Genomic DNA, 19,236 nt, shown 5'->3' on the forward strand with positions numbered 1-19,236 from the left:
TGAATATTTGGGTTGAAGTGTTCTGGAATACATGGCGGCCTTGAGTGAGCAGAGGCCAGGGGATAAAGTGAGGAACGGCCAGAGGGCTAGAGTGCGCAGAGGCGGCGAATTTGACGAAGGAGTGTCCGGAGGGCTTGCGGCAACCACATGTGACGATGTGGTATTTGTCGCAAAGTTGTAGTATTTCCTCAGCAACCAGCACGGATCAGCTCTAAGCATGACGAAGCAGATATCGTCCTCTTTTGGAAGGCCAAACAAAGTAGTTTCGCTTTCACAACGAATCACACAGTGCCTTCACGACATGGCGGCGACAACAACAATACTACAGCGAGAATAAAAGTTACACCTTCTTTCTTTGAGTGAACATTTGGGCGGCGTTATGCAAATCTTCCCACATAGCGGCGTAGATATGTGGGGGCGTGTTAGAACGAGCCGTTTTAGGTAGGTGTGGCTGACTCTTAACTTTTATAAAGAATATCTCTTTGGATTTGAGACTTTAGTCTTTGCAACATTAACAGATCTTCTTTATGCACCAAAAGCTTGTACCACTCCAAAGAGAAAGGAAAAATTGAAATCGCATCATATGACCCCTTTAAAGCATCACCTAGTACGTTTTCACACAATTCCATGATCAACCAGCTGCTGTACATTTATAGATCACTTGTCAAAACGTGTAAAACAAGTTAGTGAGGGACGCATTAAGGACAAGTTCGGACTAAGTGTGTGTGTGTGTCGGTGACAGGGGAAAGTAATCCTATACACAGGCTGCTATTGTGAAATGAGAAGCTAGCCTCCTCGGCTGGCAGAGAGCAGATGCACCTCTCTTCCCCTATCCTAATCTGGAAAGGACTTAAAGGAGTCTTATCTCCGGGCTCTCCTGCTTCATTTCATGCTTGATTTACTTTAATTTGTCTGATAGGGCACGAGGATTTGGAAATGGCCCATCTTTCGCTGGAAAATGTTCTGATTTTTCTCCCGCATTGTTATGTGGCGGTTTTTGACTCTGGTTTCTCTCTCTCCATCTTTCTCTGCTTCTATTTCTCTCTTTTTTTCTCCCTCTCTCTCCCTCTGTCTGTCTTCCTGGAGAACAGATCTCGCTCCTGTGCAACATTCTGTTTGAGTGCATTTAGATTCAAGCTAACACAGCAGAAACGAAGTGTCTGTGTGTGCGTGTGATTTTACCAGCTCCAGTGTAGGTCTGTTTGCCTTTCAGATTGGCAGAGAGCGACGCCGGAGGAGAGAGGAGCAGCCGAGTGCTTCAAACCACAGAGATCTTGTGTTTAAGGTATAGAGGGTGAGACTCGCCCTCGTCTCGCCCACAAGTGTGTGAGCTGATAAAGTCAGAGAAGAAGAGAGCTGCCGGCCCACACACGCCTGAACCTCCGCAGCTGGAGTTGTAGTCCCGGTACAGCTCTGTCTGTCTGAACCTCCGGCTCTGTAATACCTGGAGGTATCTATCCGGCAGCATTTCCATTCCTTTCAATGGCAGCTGCTCGGCTGGCACAAGACCCCATGGATGTGCACCATTTGAAATCTGCCATCTTTGCTCAAGGGCGCTCAGTTCTGCTGGCAGGCTGTTTTGAGCCAATCACCTGAGCCATTAAAAAATGAAGTCATGACAAGTCCATTTCACGCTTTTAAAAAGTCTTCTAAAAACAATAATAATAATCCGGCACTGGTACAACACTGACAATTGATCATTTAAAACCATTCTGAATTTTGAAACTAAAAACATCCTGATTTTTTGTCTTTTACAATTTGTCATAATATTTATTATGATTATCAATTTTTTTTTAATTACAATAAAAATATAATGAACAATAAAACCAAAAAAATTAAAAAGAGATATAAAATAACCGAATTATGTTACAGACTTACTGGCTTACTAAATGCTTAGAGATACTACTCATAAGTTAATTTCTTAAAATTATTGTATATATATATATATACAGTATATATAAACATTGTTTTTTTTATATATTATTTATTATTAATTTTTTAAGGGTTGGTATTTGTGACGTATTACTTTTTCAAATAATTAAATAAAAATGACATTATATCCTGTTGCTGATATACCAAACTACCAACCACTGCCAATGCAGAAAACCCTCCCAAAAGATCAATATGGCATCTGTAGAAATTAGCATCATTCTGATAGAAGCATATTGATACACAAATGAAACATAAGTGAGAACTCCTTTAAATCTCTATACATCTAAATAGAGTTTTCCTCTGTGCTGAACTCTACAAAAATCATTCAGGAGATTTCACAATCAGACGACTCTCTCCAACCACAAATCAATTCATCTCCAGTCAAGAACCTTTACAAAAGATGAGCTACCATGACAACACACTCATTCCCCAACTCCTCATTCTCTCCCTCTCTCCAAACACACACACATTCACGAGGACGATATGGAAAAGAGGACAGACATTGAAATTCTTGTCGCAGGCTGAATTTATTTGACTCTGGCTCTGTGTGCGGTGATAAACAGAGTGATGATCCAGTCACACATCTTTATCCATGCTTTGCTTTAATTAACGCTGACTTGTTTGTTGAAAAGATGATTAATATGCCAATGAAAATTGCATAATTGAATACCACAACACACACACACATACAAGAAACTGTAAGTTTCATGTGGAATTCTTTAGAACAAAATAATAACAACAACAACAGCAGTAATAATAATAATAATTATTATTATTATTACTATTACTATTATTATTAGTTGTTGTTTCTGAGATTATGTCATACGGCTTTCCATGAATGGCCCGACTGTACTGGTAGAAGTGGAGGTATTTTGGGGTTTGTGGAAGAATAGCAAATGTGCATTTTAGTTTTTCTGCTCCTCCCCCAAATAAGGGGGGCGTTTGCTTTGATATGGATGCCTCTCACAGCACACCCTCTGCTTGCCCTCCTTCTCTTGCTTTATTCCGCCCATATTCCATGTAGCTGTCAACAGGTCTGCCTAAGCTTTGGATAGGAGAATTCTGACTGCATGTATAAGTCCTGCGGTTTCTAATTAACTGTCAGATTTTATTTTATAATGCTTTCGAATGCGCCTCACCCAATCAGAATATAGAGTCATCTGTTTAACAAATTAAATCAATCATAAAATCAAAATCAAAATATAAAAATAATAATAAAACAATTGTAATTAATAAAGACAGATTTGCTTCTAGAAAAAAAAACCACGTATTACTTCCCAGCACACAACAGAGGTCTATATTCATATCTGAACGGTGAAATTGAAACATCTTAGTTTGATAATAAAGGGTGCAGCATTATTCTAGCCTGTTCACTACATCAGTTCATTTTCAGATTGATTCCATTGCTAACAAGCATGAAGTCATTGCTCTTAAACCTCTTAACATCTCGGATCAGTGGAGAAATTTGCATCTGGACACTTTAAGACTACGAGCAAAGAGTGCAGGCTAATCTCAGCTTGAGTATATCATCAGCAAAAGAATTAGCCACTGTGTGTGCAGCAATGAAGTACCAAATCTTAGCTCCTCCCTTCCCAGTAAACACAAAACCGAGCCCCGCCCACAAACAGGCATTCATGCATGGGATTGTTGTATTAGTTCAGTTGCCAAACATCATCGGAAATCACATCCACCTTATTTAGTCCTTTTAAATACATCGATTCTTCGACCCACCTCGTCTACATAACCTGGCTCATTCAGTAGCAAATTCTACTGTACCGCATTGTCACGACAATCTGATTTAGCACAATACCACTTATCTGTGCGAGACTAGCAGAGAAAGCCTGCGGTAAGATGGCTGAGAGCAGCGAACGAGACACCCTCGCTCGGAAAATGAGCAGCAGCCAGGCATGTCAAAATTTCTTGATTACATGGGAAATAAACAACTCCGACTGAAAGCCTCCGCTCAAACTTGGTGCTTTGCATACATTAAATTCCGGTCTGTCTATAAGTCGTCTTAAAACGCTTAGGTATCAGCGTGAGCGCCTCTGACAGCGTTCCCTCACGAGTTCGTCTGGGCTGTTATCAGACCTCTCAAATGGATCTCCAGCTCCAGTGACAAAAGCCAGACGGAGCTCTCCTAAAGGATACATCTTTTTATCCACACGCTTCCTCGGCAATCCACATGTGCGAGCGCCGCTGCGGCCCGAGCAGGAGTTTACCAATCTTCGCTTTCCAAGACTCTCTCTCTCACACTCTCTCCCTCTTTCCTCTCTGTGTTAAAGGCTTGAGGGGTTCAATCAATGCTGCTTTGATCTCGGCTGGAACTATAATTATTTAACATTGTTACAAGGATTTCTCTAATCCATTCTACCATTAAATCCCTTTTAGACCCTCATCTTCAGGAGCCTAATCTGCATCTGGGCTCCCCTCCCTCCCCTCGGACGGCACCGTGACTTAACAGAGTTCGGTGAATAATTAGAGGAAAAGATACAAACGCGAAAAGAAAGATGAGAAACTTTGCCAGTCGCTGGACACGAGCAGGTTGTTGGTCAATGAACGCTGATTAACAGTTTGCATGCGTCATTTTTTTTGTGCGTGGGTACGGTGGGATGTTTATCTGAAAGCCCAGCATTATAGCATGTAATTCAAAAGCTGTCAACAAGCAGACAATGGAGTGCCGGTTTGCAGCTATTTGAATGTTTAATTCCTGGATTCTAGGTCATTGCTAAATATGTTGACATACACAGACTGATTCGAACAGTCTATGTGTTAAAGGAGCAAACCCTTGTGACGTTTGTAATTGTGTTAAATATGCTAAATCAGTGGCACCATTAACTGGTTAATTCATCCAACAATTAAAATTCTGGTATAATTTACTAACCCTGAAGTCATTCCAATCCTACTGTGACCACAGACTGACAAGTTCCATAAAGCTTCACAAAAATGCAGCACAAAAGTCCAGTAAATGCAGTTGTACATCATATTCAGGTTTTCTAAAGCCATATGATACCTTCATGAGAGCAACAGACATAAATCATTTTTTTTCTTTATGAAAATAGACCCATCTGCGTTAGCTCATGTCTCATTTATGTTTTCACGCTTTCAGTTAAATTATCTAAAAATATTAATTTTCATCAACAACACATTTATTTGAGATGCAACACGGCTTGATATGAATATATCTTGATATCCAGAATAAAAGTGTATTTTTTCACTTGACCATCCAAATTTACTCACCCTCATGTCATTCCAAACCCATATGACTTTCTTTCTTCTGTAGATAGAAAGAAAATATTTTGAAGAATGTTGGTAACCCAACAGTTTAATTTCCTGTTGAATTCTATTTTGTGGACAAAAAAACTAAATACAAATCAATGGGAACCAAAATTGTCTGGTTAACAACATTCTTAAAAAAAAAATGAATGAATGAATAAAATAAAAGAAGAAAGTCAAACAGGTTTTGAATGACATGAAGGTGAGTAAATGAACAGAAATTTCAAAAAGTTATTTTTGCAGTTAAAAGACTTGGAATATAACACAAAAGCCACATAGTCTACTTTTTGTAGCCTCATTTGCTTTCATTAGATTGAAAAGCATAAACATCTCCTTTTGTGTCCCAGGAAAAAAAAAACATCATGCTGGTTTGGAACGACATGAGTAAATGATGACAGAATATTTATTGTTATAATATTTATATTTATCGTGGCCTAATAGTTAAAGCGTCGGACTCGTAACACAAAGGTTGCGGGTTCAAATCTCGTACCGGCAGGGATTGTAAGGGGGGGGGTGAATGTACAGCGCTCTTTCCCACCTTCAATACCATGACTGAGGTGCCCTTGAGCAAGGCACCGAACCCCCAACTGCTCCCCGGGTGACGCAGCATAAATGGCTGCCCACTGCTCCGGGTGTGTGTTCACAGTGTGTGTGTGTGCACTAAGGGTCACCATACTTGGCCACATGTCACTTTCCTTTAAGACCTTCATCCATCTTTTCGCTGCACATTTTCAGATCTGGACAGAAATCTAAGGCGGTTAGCACTGAACCCATAACTGCCATCTGTTTGTTTTGGGCTGGGAAGAACAAAAAAAGACACGTTGATAATTGTGACGCATGTTGAAAAAACACCCAATGGCCTTTTCAAATAATTGTGCCGCTGTGTTTTGCGCCGATATAAATAGCAGCACAGCAAACGCAAACATTTGTCGAGGCACCTGCCATGCTATCGTGACCATCTGCTCCACAAATTCACTTAGCATGACATATGTGCATTAAAGCTGAAGCGGCTATTGTTTGGTGCGGGTGAGGGGGTCCGGTCAAGGGCGGACAGTGTCAGCTCCACGTACAGGTGGGCTGAGAGGAGAACAGGGAAACTATACGTGCTTCCTGATTGTGAGGCAGAAGCGGTTGGATACCCGCTCCTGTCTGTCTTCAAGGCTTCTTCAGCAGAACCTGCCCGTGTTCGACTCGTGGCCCGGGCCCAGTTGGCACACACAAACAAAACCGACTGTGTCCGACAGGCGCTGCTGAGCTTAGAGAGCCGCCCATGAGGAGGTGTGTCAGTCCTCAAGTTGATTGGATCTAGCTGAAGGTTACTCAATGCTCATTGGACGACCAAGATTCTCCATTCATCATCATCTCCTCATGCATTCTCAGAATATATAATATATAATATTAAAAAAAGTTAATAATGTAAAACACAACATAACACAACAGGACATAACATAACATTAAAATACACACACACACACGTCTCTCCTTTTATACGGTCTCTCCTTTTAGTTAAAGGGGTCATATGATGCAATTTCAATTTTTCCTTTCTCTTTGGAGTGTTACAAGCTGTTCGTGCATATATAAGATCCCTAAAGTTGCAAAGACTAAAGTCTCAAATCCAAAGAGATATTCTTCATCATGCCTAGAGCTGATCCGTGCTGGTTGCTCAGGAAATACATCAACTTCCCGCTGTGGATCGCCGGATCGGCTTTCACCGTGGACGAAGCGGAGTCCAGCCCGGGGTCGTCACATTTGATTGCCGCAAGCCCACCGGCAGCGCCGTTCCTCACTCTAGCCCACCGGCCTCCGCTCACTCAAGTCGGCCTCTGCTCAGTCAAGACCGCCGTGTGTGACGCTGTGTGTTTCATTGTGAAAGCTAAACTACTTTGTTTGGTCTTCCAAAAGAGGACAGAACTAGAAATCAGTGGTTAAGTTGTATTTTCAACACTGTTCCAGAACACTTCAAACCAATTATTCAGATGTGTGCAGCACATTTTATGGAGGACTGTTTCCTGATCCTGGTAGAGTAGACTACAATGCCGGCTGTTCTGACTCACAGTCTGTAAGTACATTTTCATATTTAAATAATTTGCCACTGACGATTCAAACGCGAGTTTTGGGCAGTGTAGAGTAGCACTTGTTGTTTGTCATTTCTCCGATCACAAATGCAGACATGGTTTTATGTTTACACGGCGCGATGCAACGCAACGCGTAAAAAGACAGTATAAGTCATTATAATCTGTAATTATGTCCCCACTGGATGCAACAAATGCCTCGTTTATAATGGGTTTTTTAATGTTTTTGTCTCGTCGCTCCATCACAGTATGGTAAGGGGCGTAACATTTTCGACACACGCTTGAGGTATTCAGCCAATCACAACGCACTGGATAGCTGGCCAATCACAGCACACCTCGCTTTTCAGATCGATGAGCTTTGTAAAAATCGATGGCAGGGCATAGAGGAGAAACAATAATGTACAGTATGTGGAAAATAATGTGTTTTTTTAACCTTAAACCGCATAAACACATTTCATTGCACCAAATACACAAAATAATATTCTTTTTAGCAACATCATATGACCCCTTTAAAATAAATAAAATATAAATTAATTTGACTATATACGTGGACCTTTCTATAAATATTTTTTTTATATATACACTACCAGTCAAAAGTTTTTGAACAGTAAGATTTTTTATGTTTTTTTAAAGAATTCTCTTCTGCTCGCCAAGCCTGCATTTATTTGATCCAAAATACAGTCAAATCAGTAATATTGTGAAATATTTTTACAATTTAAAATAACTGCTTTCTATTTGAATACATTTTAAAAAAGAATTTATTCCTGTGAAAAAAAGCTAAATTTTCAGCATCATTACTCCAGTCTTCAGTGTCACATGATCCTTCAGAAATCATTATAATATGCTCATTTGCCATTCAAGAAACATTTATTATTATTATTATTATAAATATTTAAAACAGTCGAGTATATTTTTTTCAGGATTATTTGATTAATAGAAAGATCCAAAGATCAGCATTTATCTGAAATAAAACAGATACATTTTTGTAACATTATACACTATACCATTCAAAAGCTTGGAGTCAGTATTTGACTCCAAAGAAAGAAGGGGGAAAGAAATTATATAAATTAATACTTATATTTAGCAAGGATGCTTTAAATTGATCAAAAGTGATGATAAAGACATTTATAATGTTACAAAATATTTATATTTCAGATAAATGTTGTTCTTCTGAACTTTCTATTCATTAAAAAACCTGAAAAAATTTTACTCCGCTGTTTTCAACATAATAATAACAATAATACATGTTTTTTGAGCAGCGAATCAGATTATTAGAACGATTTCTGAAGGATCATGTGACTGGAGTAATGATGCTAAAAATTCAGCTTTGAAATCACAGGAATAAATTACATTTTAAAATATATTCAATTAGAAAACAGTTATTTTAAATAGTAAAACTATTTCAAAATTTTACTGTTTTTGCTGTACTTTGGGTCAAATAAATGCAGGCTTGGTGAGCAGAAGAGACTTCTTTAAAAAACATAAAAAATCTTACTGTTCCAAAACTTTTGACTGGTAGTGTATATATAATTTATTTGAACTAAAACGACACACACACACACACACTTAACTCTTTCCCCGCCAGCATTTTTGAAAAAAGCTGCCAGCCACCGCCAGCGATTTTGATGATTTTCACTCAAATTTGATGGCCTCCAGAATATTTTTCTGTATGAATATTTGAATATGCAATACACCAAAATAAAGATCAGAGCCTCTACTTTTAAACAAAAGTTCTGCAGTCCAGATCTGACTCCTATTGAAAATGTATGACCAGTCATGAAAAGGAAAATCATACAACGATGATCACAGACTGCTAAACTTCTGAAGTCTTGTATCAAGCGAGACTGGACAAAAAGTTTGCTTGCAAAACTTTAACAATTAGTATCCTCAATTCCAATGAAACATTGTAATTAATTAAAAGGAAGGTTGATGTGTCACAATGTTAAACATGCCTCTTTCCCAACTTTTTTGGAATGTGTTGCAGCTGTAAAAACTAAATTTGTTCATATTTACAAAATACATTTACGTTGGTCAGTGAAAACTTTGGAAATCTTTTCTTTGTACTTTTGTCAATTAAATAAAAGTTAAAGAGAATAAAAAAAAACACAGATTCTTGATTGTATTGCATTTTACAAAACGTCCCAGCTTCTCTGGAATTGGGGTTGTATATATAAACTTTAATACGAGAGAGAAAAATGTCTTGTTTTCCTCAGTATAACTCCTTTACGTTAAAGTTAAAGGATTCTATTTCAGTGCAGATATAGTGATAAGTACAAAAAAGAAGTTCATTAATTCATAAAAGCTTCCTTCCCTTTCTGTTCCTGCACATCCACTTTCTTTATGCCTTGAGGAGCGTGTCAAGATATGTATCAAAGACGTCCATGATAATTAACAAAATAGCTGTACAGGCTATTACCACTAATATACAGAAGCCCATGACGAAAGAGAATGAAGGAGACGGAGGAGCAGATAACAGAGCACTGCCTTTATGAGCTGAGACTGGATGTTCCTTTAATCAGAACATGCTTACGGACTAGAAGGAAGCTAGAAGTGAACTTTTGTGAAACTCAAGTGCTTATAGGGGTCAAGTCATATTTTTGTGCCAAGAATTGCCATAATGTAGCTTTTCGTGTTCATTTTTCAGCCTCTCTCTGACCATTTTGATCCATCCAAGTGTCTTGAATCTTTGGATCTGTTCTCTGCTGGTTGTATCATTACTGTAGTAGGTGGTGAAAACACTGTGTTCTGAATTAGGCAATGAATCTGACACTCAACTAAGTCATTCACAAATGTGCCTGGTTCAGACTCAAAGCACCGACTCGATCAGTAGGTTCAAACAATGGAAAACAGTCACACGCTTTAAAAAGAAGACATGAAAAACCAGTGCATGGGCATGAATGAGAATCAATCTGTCACCTAAAACATCCATTCACAAACATACTACTTAGTTAGCTTTGCTCATTCGTAATCAGTTCAATGCTACACAAATGTATTGTAATTATAGTAATGTTTCATATTTTACACCACCTCTCATGTGCAAGGAACATGGTACACAGACAAGATCACAAACAAAGTTCGGCCAATCAGGTACCAGGGTTATTATAGATTTAAAAAAATTACTTACAATAAAATGAAATGAAATAAAAATATATATTGTTTTATTTCAGCTAGTTGCCAAAGCAACATTTGTCATTTTCATTTACTTTTCCTTGATGCACTAAAATAACCAAAACTAAAACTAAAATAACATAATATAAATATAAAACTATATATACATATTAAAAATAATAATTATAAAAATGACAGAAACACAACAAAATGACTAAAAAAAGGTAACTAAAATTAAAATAACACTGTCAGGTACATGGTTATAGTTAACTAAAATTAAAATATATAAAAATGAGTTAATTTCAGATCGTTTTGAAGACAACATTTCTGATTTTCATTTAGTTTAATTTGATGTACTAAAACAACTACAACTGAAATATATAATTAATAAAAACTCTATATACATATTTAAAATCAACAAAAACTAATAAAAATGACAAAAACACTTTTACTTTAAGTAAAATATATATAATTTCAAAATATTAAAACAACTATAACAGCATCTCAATGATACTAAAATAACACTGGCCAGGTACCACGTAAAACACCACTGATTTGTGACCTCTTTAACATTGAAGCTTGTGAACTTCTGCCATTTTTACACCTAAAGCAAATCTTGGAATTGGTTTGAAAAGATTCTTAAAGCAGGAGCAACCTGTGCGAGTCTCTTCATTAAGATACTGTCCTTCTTTTGATGTACTCTCTATTAAATATCCCATTCACACCGAACAATTAAAAATTATCTGTTTCCGATCGTAATCATGCATTTTAACTTAAGCCGGGCAATAACAAAGACTCCAGATTTGAACATTAAAAAAAGGAGTAAAAAATAAAATAAATAAAGTGATAAGGTAGACTCTTAAACTAAATAAATTTGCTTTTAATCGCTGCGAACAGGAAGTCATGCCATTTGAGATGTTCATATTTGATGGTGTGATTCCCATCTTTATTTAAATTATAACAGGCCCATCTGACTTTTCCAACACAATGGGAGGAATGAAAGGGGGGAAATGGCCTTTCAGAAGAAGACATGACGTGAAAGTGAATGTGGTTATTACGTGCGGAGATTAATGTCCACTGTACAGCTCCACAAGAGACAGTGATGCAGCTGCGTGAGCGATGTCATATCCTGTATTCTGAGAGGGTTGTTTCCTGTTGGGCGATTTTCTCATTTGCATTCAATTTTGCCAGAAATCCACATTCCTGCTGGAGTTTGACAGTAATGTCTCTGTGAGGAGCGAATGGGGCATGTAGAATAGATCGTATCTGTGTAATGTAACAAGATTATCAACAGCATTAGCAACCGTCGGCACTATCAGAGAGATCGTGGTGGGAGGTAAATATGGAATTCAGCAGTGAGATGAATCTGACAAACTAGATTAAAAGGGATAGTTCCGGCAAAAATGAAAATTCTGTCATTATCTACTCACCCTCATGTGGCTCCAATGAGATTTGAGAGCTGGAGGCAAGATATTCAGTGAATAACGTCTTAAATGTCAGTCTGATGCTTATACAAAGCTATCGTATGACTTCAGAGGACTTGGAATATAGCACATGATTCATATGGACTACTTTCATGTTTTTTATAGTGGTTTTTATTGTTCTTTTTGTAACTGTTTTTAACTGTCAGGATTCTGACTGACAGTATAAATCTACTTTTGTAACTTGGATATTCAGAAAAGCACCACATTTTGGGTTTCACAGAGGAAATAAAGCTAAACGGGTCACATGTAACACCATTTGTTACGCAACACAATTGTTTCCCTTCTTTTTTTGGTGTAACGATTATTGGGATGCACCAACATCACAATTCTGGATAACTGGAATTTGGAAAAAATTGGAATAATTCTTTTTAATGTTTTAGAAATTATAGAACATTCATTTAAAAAATACAGTAAAGACAGTACAGTAATATTGAATATATATATATATATATATATATATATATATAAAACACTAAAAATTACAATAAATTGTTGCAAATTGAAATTATACCATGGAATTCAGGCATCACAACGTTATAATTCATACAGTGAATAATTTATTTATTACTTTATTTTACTCATGTCTCTACAGAGGATACGTTTTTTTAAAATACATTTATTAATTTGTTTACATTTTATTGTATTTAACAGTGTTATTAAATAATCAGTGTTTTTAAAGATAAACTTCAAGTGAGAGTTAGATGACAAACGTAAAAATAAATAAATGTAAAAATAGAGAAAAAATGAGCTTGCACAATGAAATATGCCATACATGGTGATAAATAATAATAAAAAATGTCTGATTGTAATTAGATAATAACTGTAAATGTACAGTATTATGCATCAGTAAGTGAACTGAAACTATAACACCAACTTGGACTATTTTTACAGTGTTTTTATAGTGATTTAGTGTCCTTTTTTTTTAGTTTGATGGCATCTGGTTACTGTATGCTTTTATTGTACAAAAAAAAAACAGACATGTGGAAAATGCAGGTTTGTCATACGCTTTGGGGCAACGATAGTGTAAATAGATGATGACAGAATTTCTTTCATGCATAGGAATTGTACATGTCACATGGGAACAACAAAACACTCTAATTGTTGTCCGATGCAAAACATGTCAGATTACAGATTATATAATAATCTCCTCATTTCATAAAATATATTAGCAGTTGCATCATGCACTTCCAACCATGGAATACTGAGTAGACAGCATGCTAAAAAAGCAAGCACAAAAAGGGTAGTAAATGCTGCTATGCACCATTTCGCCTTCATTCCTTAGTAACACGGTCACTGTTTTTTTATGTTAATACAATGAGACTGTGATCAAAAGCAGATCGCCAGATCACAATTCAACATAAGTTAGAAAAAATATGCTCTTCGTAATTCAAGAGCTCATTAAGTCTTCAGAAGCAGCTGAGAGTTTTACCTCTGTCGGGTGGCCTTGTCAAGGATATCTTTAGATGTCCTGCTATTTGAAAAATTTTATAAAAATTAATACAAATGATATAGACATAGAAAAAAAATAAAAAATACAATTATGAAAACTTTAATTTAAATTTAAATTAATATGGAAAATACAAAAATCAAGAACTATATCAAAATATAAAAAAAACTGTAAGAGTATTTCAATGATATATAAAATATAATTGGTAAAGAGTTTAACTAGTCAACATTTGGGATAATTCTAGCATATAGATTACCTCAAAGTCAACCGATTTGGACTAAAAGCCCATCATGTCTTTTGGTTTACAAGTTGCTATTGCCAATGTCACAAAATTATCTTTCTTGTCCATCACTGTCAGTTTGAAAAGGGTTTCCATACAAAAGGAAATAACAATAAGTCAGAAAACATATTGTCTGTACAGAGATATAAAGTCACAATTATGAAACATGTAGTCAAAATTCATGGTTATATAACACAAACACTGTGCGTTAACATGATGCACTTACGTGGACCGTCCCATTCCTCTGGCTCCAGAGGGGGGTGTCTGGTCTTCTCACTGTCTGTTTCCATCTCTGTCTCTCCTGTTTCTCTGTTGCCGTTCTCTTCCCCTACAAACACAAGAAATAAATCATATATTTGTGATTGTACATTTAACAGAAGCTGTAAACATGTTTTGTCAACACTTTATATTGACACTTGATACTTCATACATTTCCATTTGTTTTCATAGATAGATAGATAGATAGATGGTCATTTTGTCCCACAAAGCACACTGGAGTCACAGTTTGAGTACAGATGCTTCATGGCAGTGTCTCTGCGACCCTCTAACGCGGTGGAACGGCCTTCACCATGGTCCTCAAACACACACTGGTCCATCCGGATGGGTTAATCTAAAGATCAAATTCTCTCGCCACGGTGTGTTTAAGCCAGTTAAGATGTGGTTCACTTCAAAGGCAGGCAGTAAACATGGCCAAAAGGATCGCAGCTTCTTGCTTGCCTCTGCACACCCGGGCGAGGGCCACGCTGCCCTACTTACTGCACATGAGGTCATTCTGACCTATTTTCCTGCACGCAAGTTCCTGCTAGGGCTCAGCTTTTTTTATTCATTCTGTCCTCCTCACTCTCCCTCTAAAAAGTGCCTCACTATTTGTATTGTCAGGCCTTGAGAAGCTCCTTAGCATACTCATTGAGCATTACCATAAGGATAACAAAAGGCAATATCAACAGTTCCTTTCCAGTGTAGCGAGTTTGGGAAGGCAGTGAGATAACATTAAAGGCTCTACCTTGATCTCCAGCGAACATGTTAAGCCCTGTAACGAAACGTCTTGGAACTGTTTAATTACCGCTCAGGAAATGAAGCTACAAGATGATTCGTTAATTAAGCAGTGATTAAGGATTTTCTGCCTTCTATCTAACACCGTTTGCAATGCATTTTAAACACAATCGCCCAGGCAACCTCGCAGGGAACAAGTGTCACAGCCGCTTGATGAAGTTTCTTTCAGGAACATAGAGGGAATCCGCCGGGAAAACATTGCGCCAAGCAGGTACAGTGCAACAGAAATGACCTGCATAAAATGAAGAACACTGACATGCAACAGAATATAGTTTTGACGCTTTGTAAAATCCACACATATGTTTTATTTCTTGTTTGGGACACATCTTGCCTGTATTTTTGCATTCCTCCATGTTAAATATGCATCTTGCTTCTCAGCAGGCAGATAAATAACAGGGTCAGAAATTAACCAGGGCTCAGGGAAAAAAATGTCCCAGATATTCACTCCAACAGTCCTTTTTCTAAATGTATTAATTTAGCAGACACTTTCATCCAAAGTGACTTACAAATCAGAATAAAACAAGCAGAGGCAATTCATTCAAGAGAAAACCAATACAAGCTAAATGCTAGAGCAGAACAAGCTAGCTAGATAGAAAGAAAGTGCTTTTGGAAAAGATGTAAAGATGTAAAGATGTGTTTTTTAATTGTTGAAGTTTAGAGCATGAAATCATGTGACCTGCCATTATTTAAAAATTGTCCATGTTCCCTTCGCTAATTTTTTTTAAAGGTGTTTCTGTCAGGACCACTATCGTCAAAATGATAGATACTTAGCATAAAGTTTGGTTTGGCGGTATGGTTCTGTTCTGGGCAAAAACCTCCCTGCCCATCCATGCAGCCTGTCCTGAATGAGCAGGGAGAGCAGCAATAATAACCCCCCCAGGGTTAACAGAACAGAACAAGGCAGATATCATTAATGTACTCAATGATATTTAAGTGTAACACTTTATTCAAGATAAAGGAGTCTGATTAGCAAGGAATATCAGAAAGCTAAGTCCTGACTGTGGCGAAAGGTGGAGCTGGGGATGGAGGAGGGTAATTTGCTCCGAAGCAAGCTGAAAAGCTGCTGAATAATACTGAATACAGCTTATATAGGAATGCCGCGATAGGTGTCGTATTCCTATAGGTAGATGTGATCAGCTGAGAATCAGCTGATGCAAGCTTGACTCACGTGACCTGCCAGAACTAACGCTAAAGCTTAATTTATGCTCACAAAGGCTGCATTTATTGGATTAAAAAATAAATGACAAGCTTTTTGTATTTCAATTATAATATTATATTAAAATATAATTTACTGTGTATTTGACATTCATTTTTAATTTAGAAGTAATAATCAAAATTGTTCAGAATAAGAAATAATTCATTCATTCATTCATTCATCTGATGTATAGCACTTGACATACATGGACATTACATTGTATTTTTTATATATGGCTAGAAAAAATACATGCACTCATAAAGATAAAAAAAGTCCACAAGATCAATTCCATACTTCATCGATCACACAGTTTCATATTCGCTATCCTTTAAAAAACAAACTCCAATCGTACCTTTACATTTAATCATTTTTTCAAAGCAACTTACAAATGTGTAACAATTTATCATTAGAACCAACAATATTTTTAGCATACAATGCCAAGATTAAATAAACTAGATCAGAAGGAGAAAAGGACTATTAAAATTATTTTAAAAATACATAAATAGTATATTCTTTCAAACACATCTAAAACCATCTTTATTGGATTGACTTACTAATTTAGATTTAATATTTATGTGTATTAAGTATTTAATCCAATATTTATGTGTGCCGTGTGTTTTTATGTTAATTAGAGCATTGAGTCATTAGCTTAGCAACATGCCAGTGCCTATAATGGAATTAGGGTGACCATACGTGCCATTTTCCCAGGACACGTCCTGGCCAGGATTTCTATATTGCCTAAAATATCTAGGTTTTGGCTTTGTTTGCGTGTGCAGACCGATCGGTGTATGACATCAAAGTACCATACAGACGGTTATGCTTTCGAAACGCTCTCGAGGTACTTTGATGTCAAACACTGATCGGTCTGAGCCGCACTGCTTTTAAGTCGAACACACCTAATATGTATGCGTAATTGCATCGCTTTGACCGAAGATCCCACCTTCTCACACGCCATGATTGGTCCATTATGTACAATGCTTTCAGGTTATTGGTCAAACTACTTTTGGATCATTACCTTCAGCAAGCATGAAAACAGGAAAACAAAGCCAAAACAAATCCTGGCCAGGACGCGTCCTGGGAAAATGGCACGTATGGTCACCCTAATGGAATTGGAATGAACTTTAAGCTTGCCAAGACTTTTGTGTGATGTGTGTGAGTGACCATTGAATGAATTGCTGCTTGTGAAAAGCGTTTCAAATCAGTCACTTCTGACAATTAGGATGCTGCCTAGGAAGGTAGCTGTCTTTGTAGAGTCAGCTCACTAGGGGTCGAAACAGAGTTTAAATCCGTGTCAAATGAGGTGGGACAGACATAAGGTTTACAGCCCTTCTGCTCACTGGTCTAAAAAATAAAAAGAGTAAGAGATTGATCTGGGCGCCAAGATGTTGTTTGCACGCGTGCGTTCAACCATGCATGCATATGTCAGACATTAGGATAGCGTTAGTGAGAAATCAGCCAATCAGATCGCAGCTCCTCTGTTCTGTCTAATGGCAGTGACATGCATGCGGGTCAATAAGCTTATAGGCGATTTACACAAACAGCTCCTGCAGCAAGGTAGACACAAAGTCATATTGGCTTTTCTCTTCCTCTCAGCATTGTTCTACCAAGGAAGCCCTTGAAAATGTCAATCTGGTGAGGGTGATTTTAAGGAGATCTGAGCTTTCTAATCCCAACAAACTGAGAGAGACTGACAGAAAGATCAAATAGACAAATACTTTAGTCTAGATTGTGAATGACCACACATGCACAGACGTCCACAGAAAGATTCACCAATAAACACAATATCTGTGCAGGACAAAAAAAAGCATTCAGTATGCTAAAAAATTATTTTGTATTCTAATGGAACAACAATGTGGTTAAAAGAATAGACTAAATATAATAAATATTGCCTATTGCTCTCACTGAAAATAACCATTTCAATGGTCATATCCCCGCATATACTATTTTGCACCAAATATATGGTACCATGTTTTTTTTTTCATCATTTTGGCACGCTACCATGGTAATGTGATTTATTTTATTTTTTTTTACTGTGATAGTACCATAATATTTTTTTCACCCACCTTGGAGTACAGATATGAAAATAATAATAATAAAAAAATATTAAATAAAATTTGCAGTACACATTAATTTAAATAAATTAATATTTCAGTAAAATGAAACAACATTTTTTATTGTTTTTGGCTGGCATCATGAGTACCTCTAATTTTTCAGTTATTCAATTTTTTTTCTCTTTTTTATTATTTCTCCTCCATTCTGGTACATAACACAACTTTTCACAATCCAATCAATTCCCAAAGGATCTACCCAATTTTTTTCTCATTGAACATCCTATTTTATTCCAAGAAAACATCAGATTATGAAGTAAAATCGTTATAAAGAGCATTTCATGCTCACACAGTAGCATGGTCCTGAATACAGTATATCGAAGTATCTGATGCTATTAATGTATAATGTTACCACCACAGTACCTTTTGTAAAGGTTTTGGGTATCAATTTATCAAGAGTACAAAAAATGTTTTCAGTAAAACTGGATGTGTCTGTTGTTAGCAATGTACCCATTTATGTTCCCTCTGTGTGTACTGTATGTTTAATAAAGCAAAATACTTTCTTAATGTGAGCAAAAAGAGAAAAATGGCTCTAGATATTACATGACCAAAATTGCCTCGTTGAATTGTTTTCTAATAATGGGAACTTTTGAATTATCTATCCTGTGTGTTTTGAAGATAAAGTGCTAATTTTGTTATGCTTGGTGATGGGTGGCCACTTAGGAAGCCAATATTTCCCCTCCATTTAAAGCATTGGTAATTGAGGACTTTATAAAGTGAACTGCTGTTAAATAAACAGATTTCCCTGTAAAAACTAGAGACAGCTGTACAACAAATACTCAAACAAAGTCCGCAGTTGCGCTTTTCCGCCCAATAATCTGCAGTGGCATGCAGCTCTCGGAAGCTGATTACAAAAAAAAATTCAAATGCCTCCAGTACGGACAAGAGAAAAGGAAAATAACCCAGCAAAATCCCACCCAGCACCCCGGTGGAGTGTGTGATTAGTGGAAGGCCTCGGCACTATCTCTTTAAAGGCCCATAAATTCCCCATCATTACAGGAACTGGCTGTGCTCTCTTCTGGCTGCTGCTGGCCTGCGTTATCTCTCCATGCGTTGCCGTCTGGAGTATGTAGATCTGGCCTGGCTAGATTGTCATACTTAACAAACATTAATGAATGATTTCCTGCACAGAGTCAAACGGGGCTAAAGGGATGTGTCTTTCATCTTATCGCTGCGCAAATGAGCATTTTCCCATATTCTCCTCGCTTTACCATCAGCGACGGGAGAAATGTATTGAATAGATCTTACTGCAGCCGAAGATCCCGATTAGCGAGGAAGCAGCAT

At 37.1% G+C, this 19,236-nt stretch overlaps 1 protein-coding gene across 1 annotated transcript in view; it reads right to left on the bottom strand.

Annotated features, from left to right (window-relative positions):
• The window catches only part of LOC107592441 (zinc finger protein ZFPM2-like), a 163,215-nt gene that overhangs the window by 92,518 nt on the left and 51,461 nt on the right, over positions 1 to 19,236 (bottom strand). The window contains exon 3 of the mRNA XM_016281956.1: positions 13,823 to 13,924. Coding sequence (XP_016137442.1) covers positions 13,823 to 13,924 — 102 coding nt within the window. The remainder of the gene's footprint in view (positions 1 to 13,822; positions 13,925 to 19,236) is intronic.

This window comes from Sinocyclocheilus grahami, unplaced genomic scaffold, assembly GCF_001515645.1.
Source record: "Sinocyclocheilus grahami isolate Dianchi unplaced genomic scaffold, SAMN03320097.WGS_v1.1 scaffold153.1, whole genome shotgun sequence".
Lineage (NCBI taxonomy): Eukaryota > Metazoa > Chordata > Actinopteri > Cypriniformes > Cyprinidae > Sinocyclocheilus > Sinocyclocheilus grahami.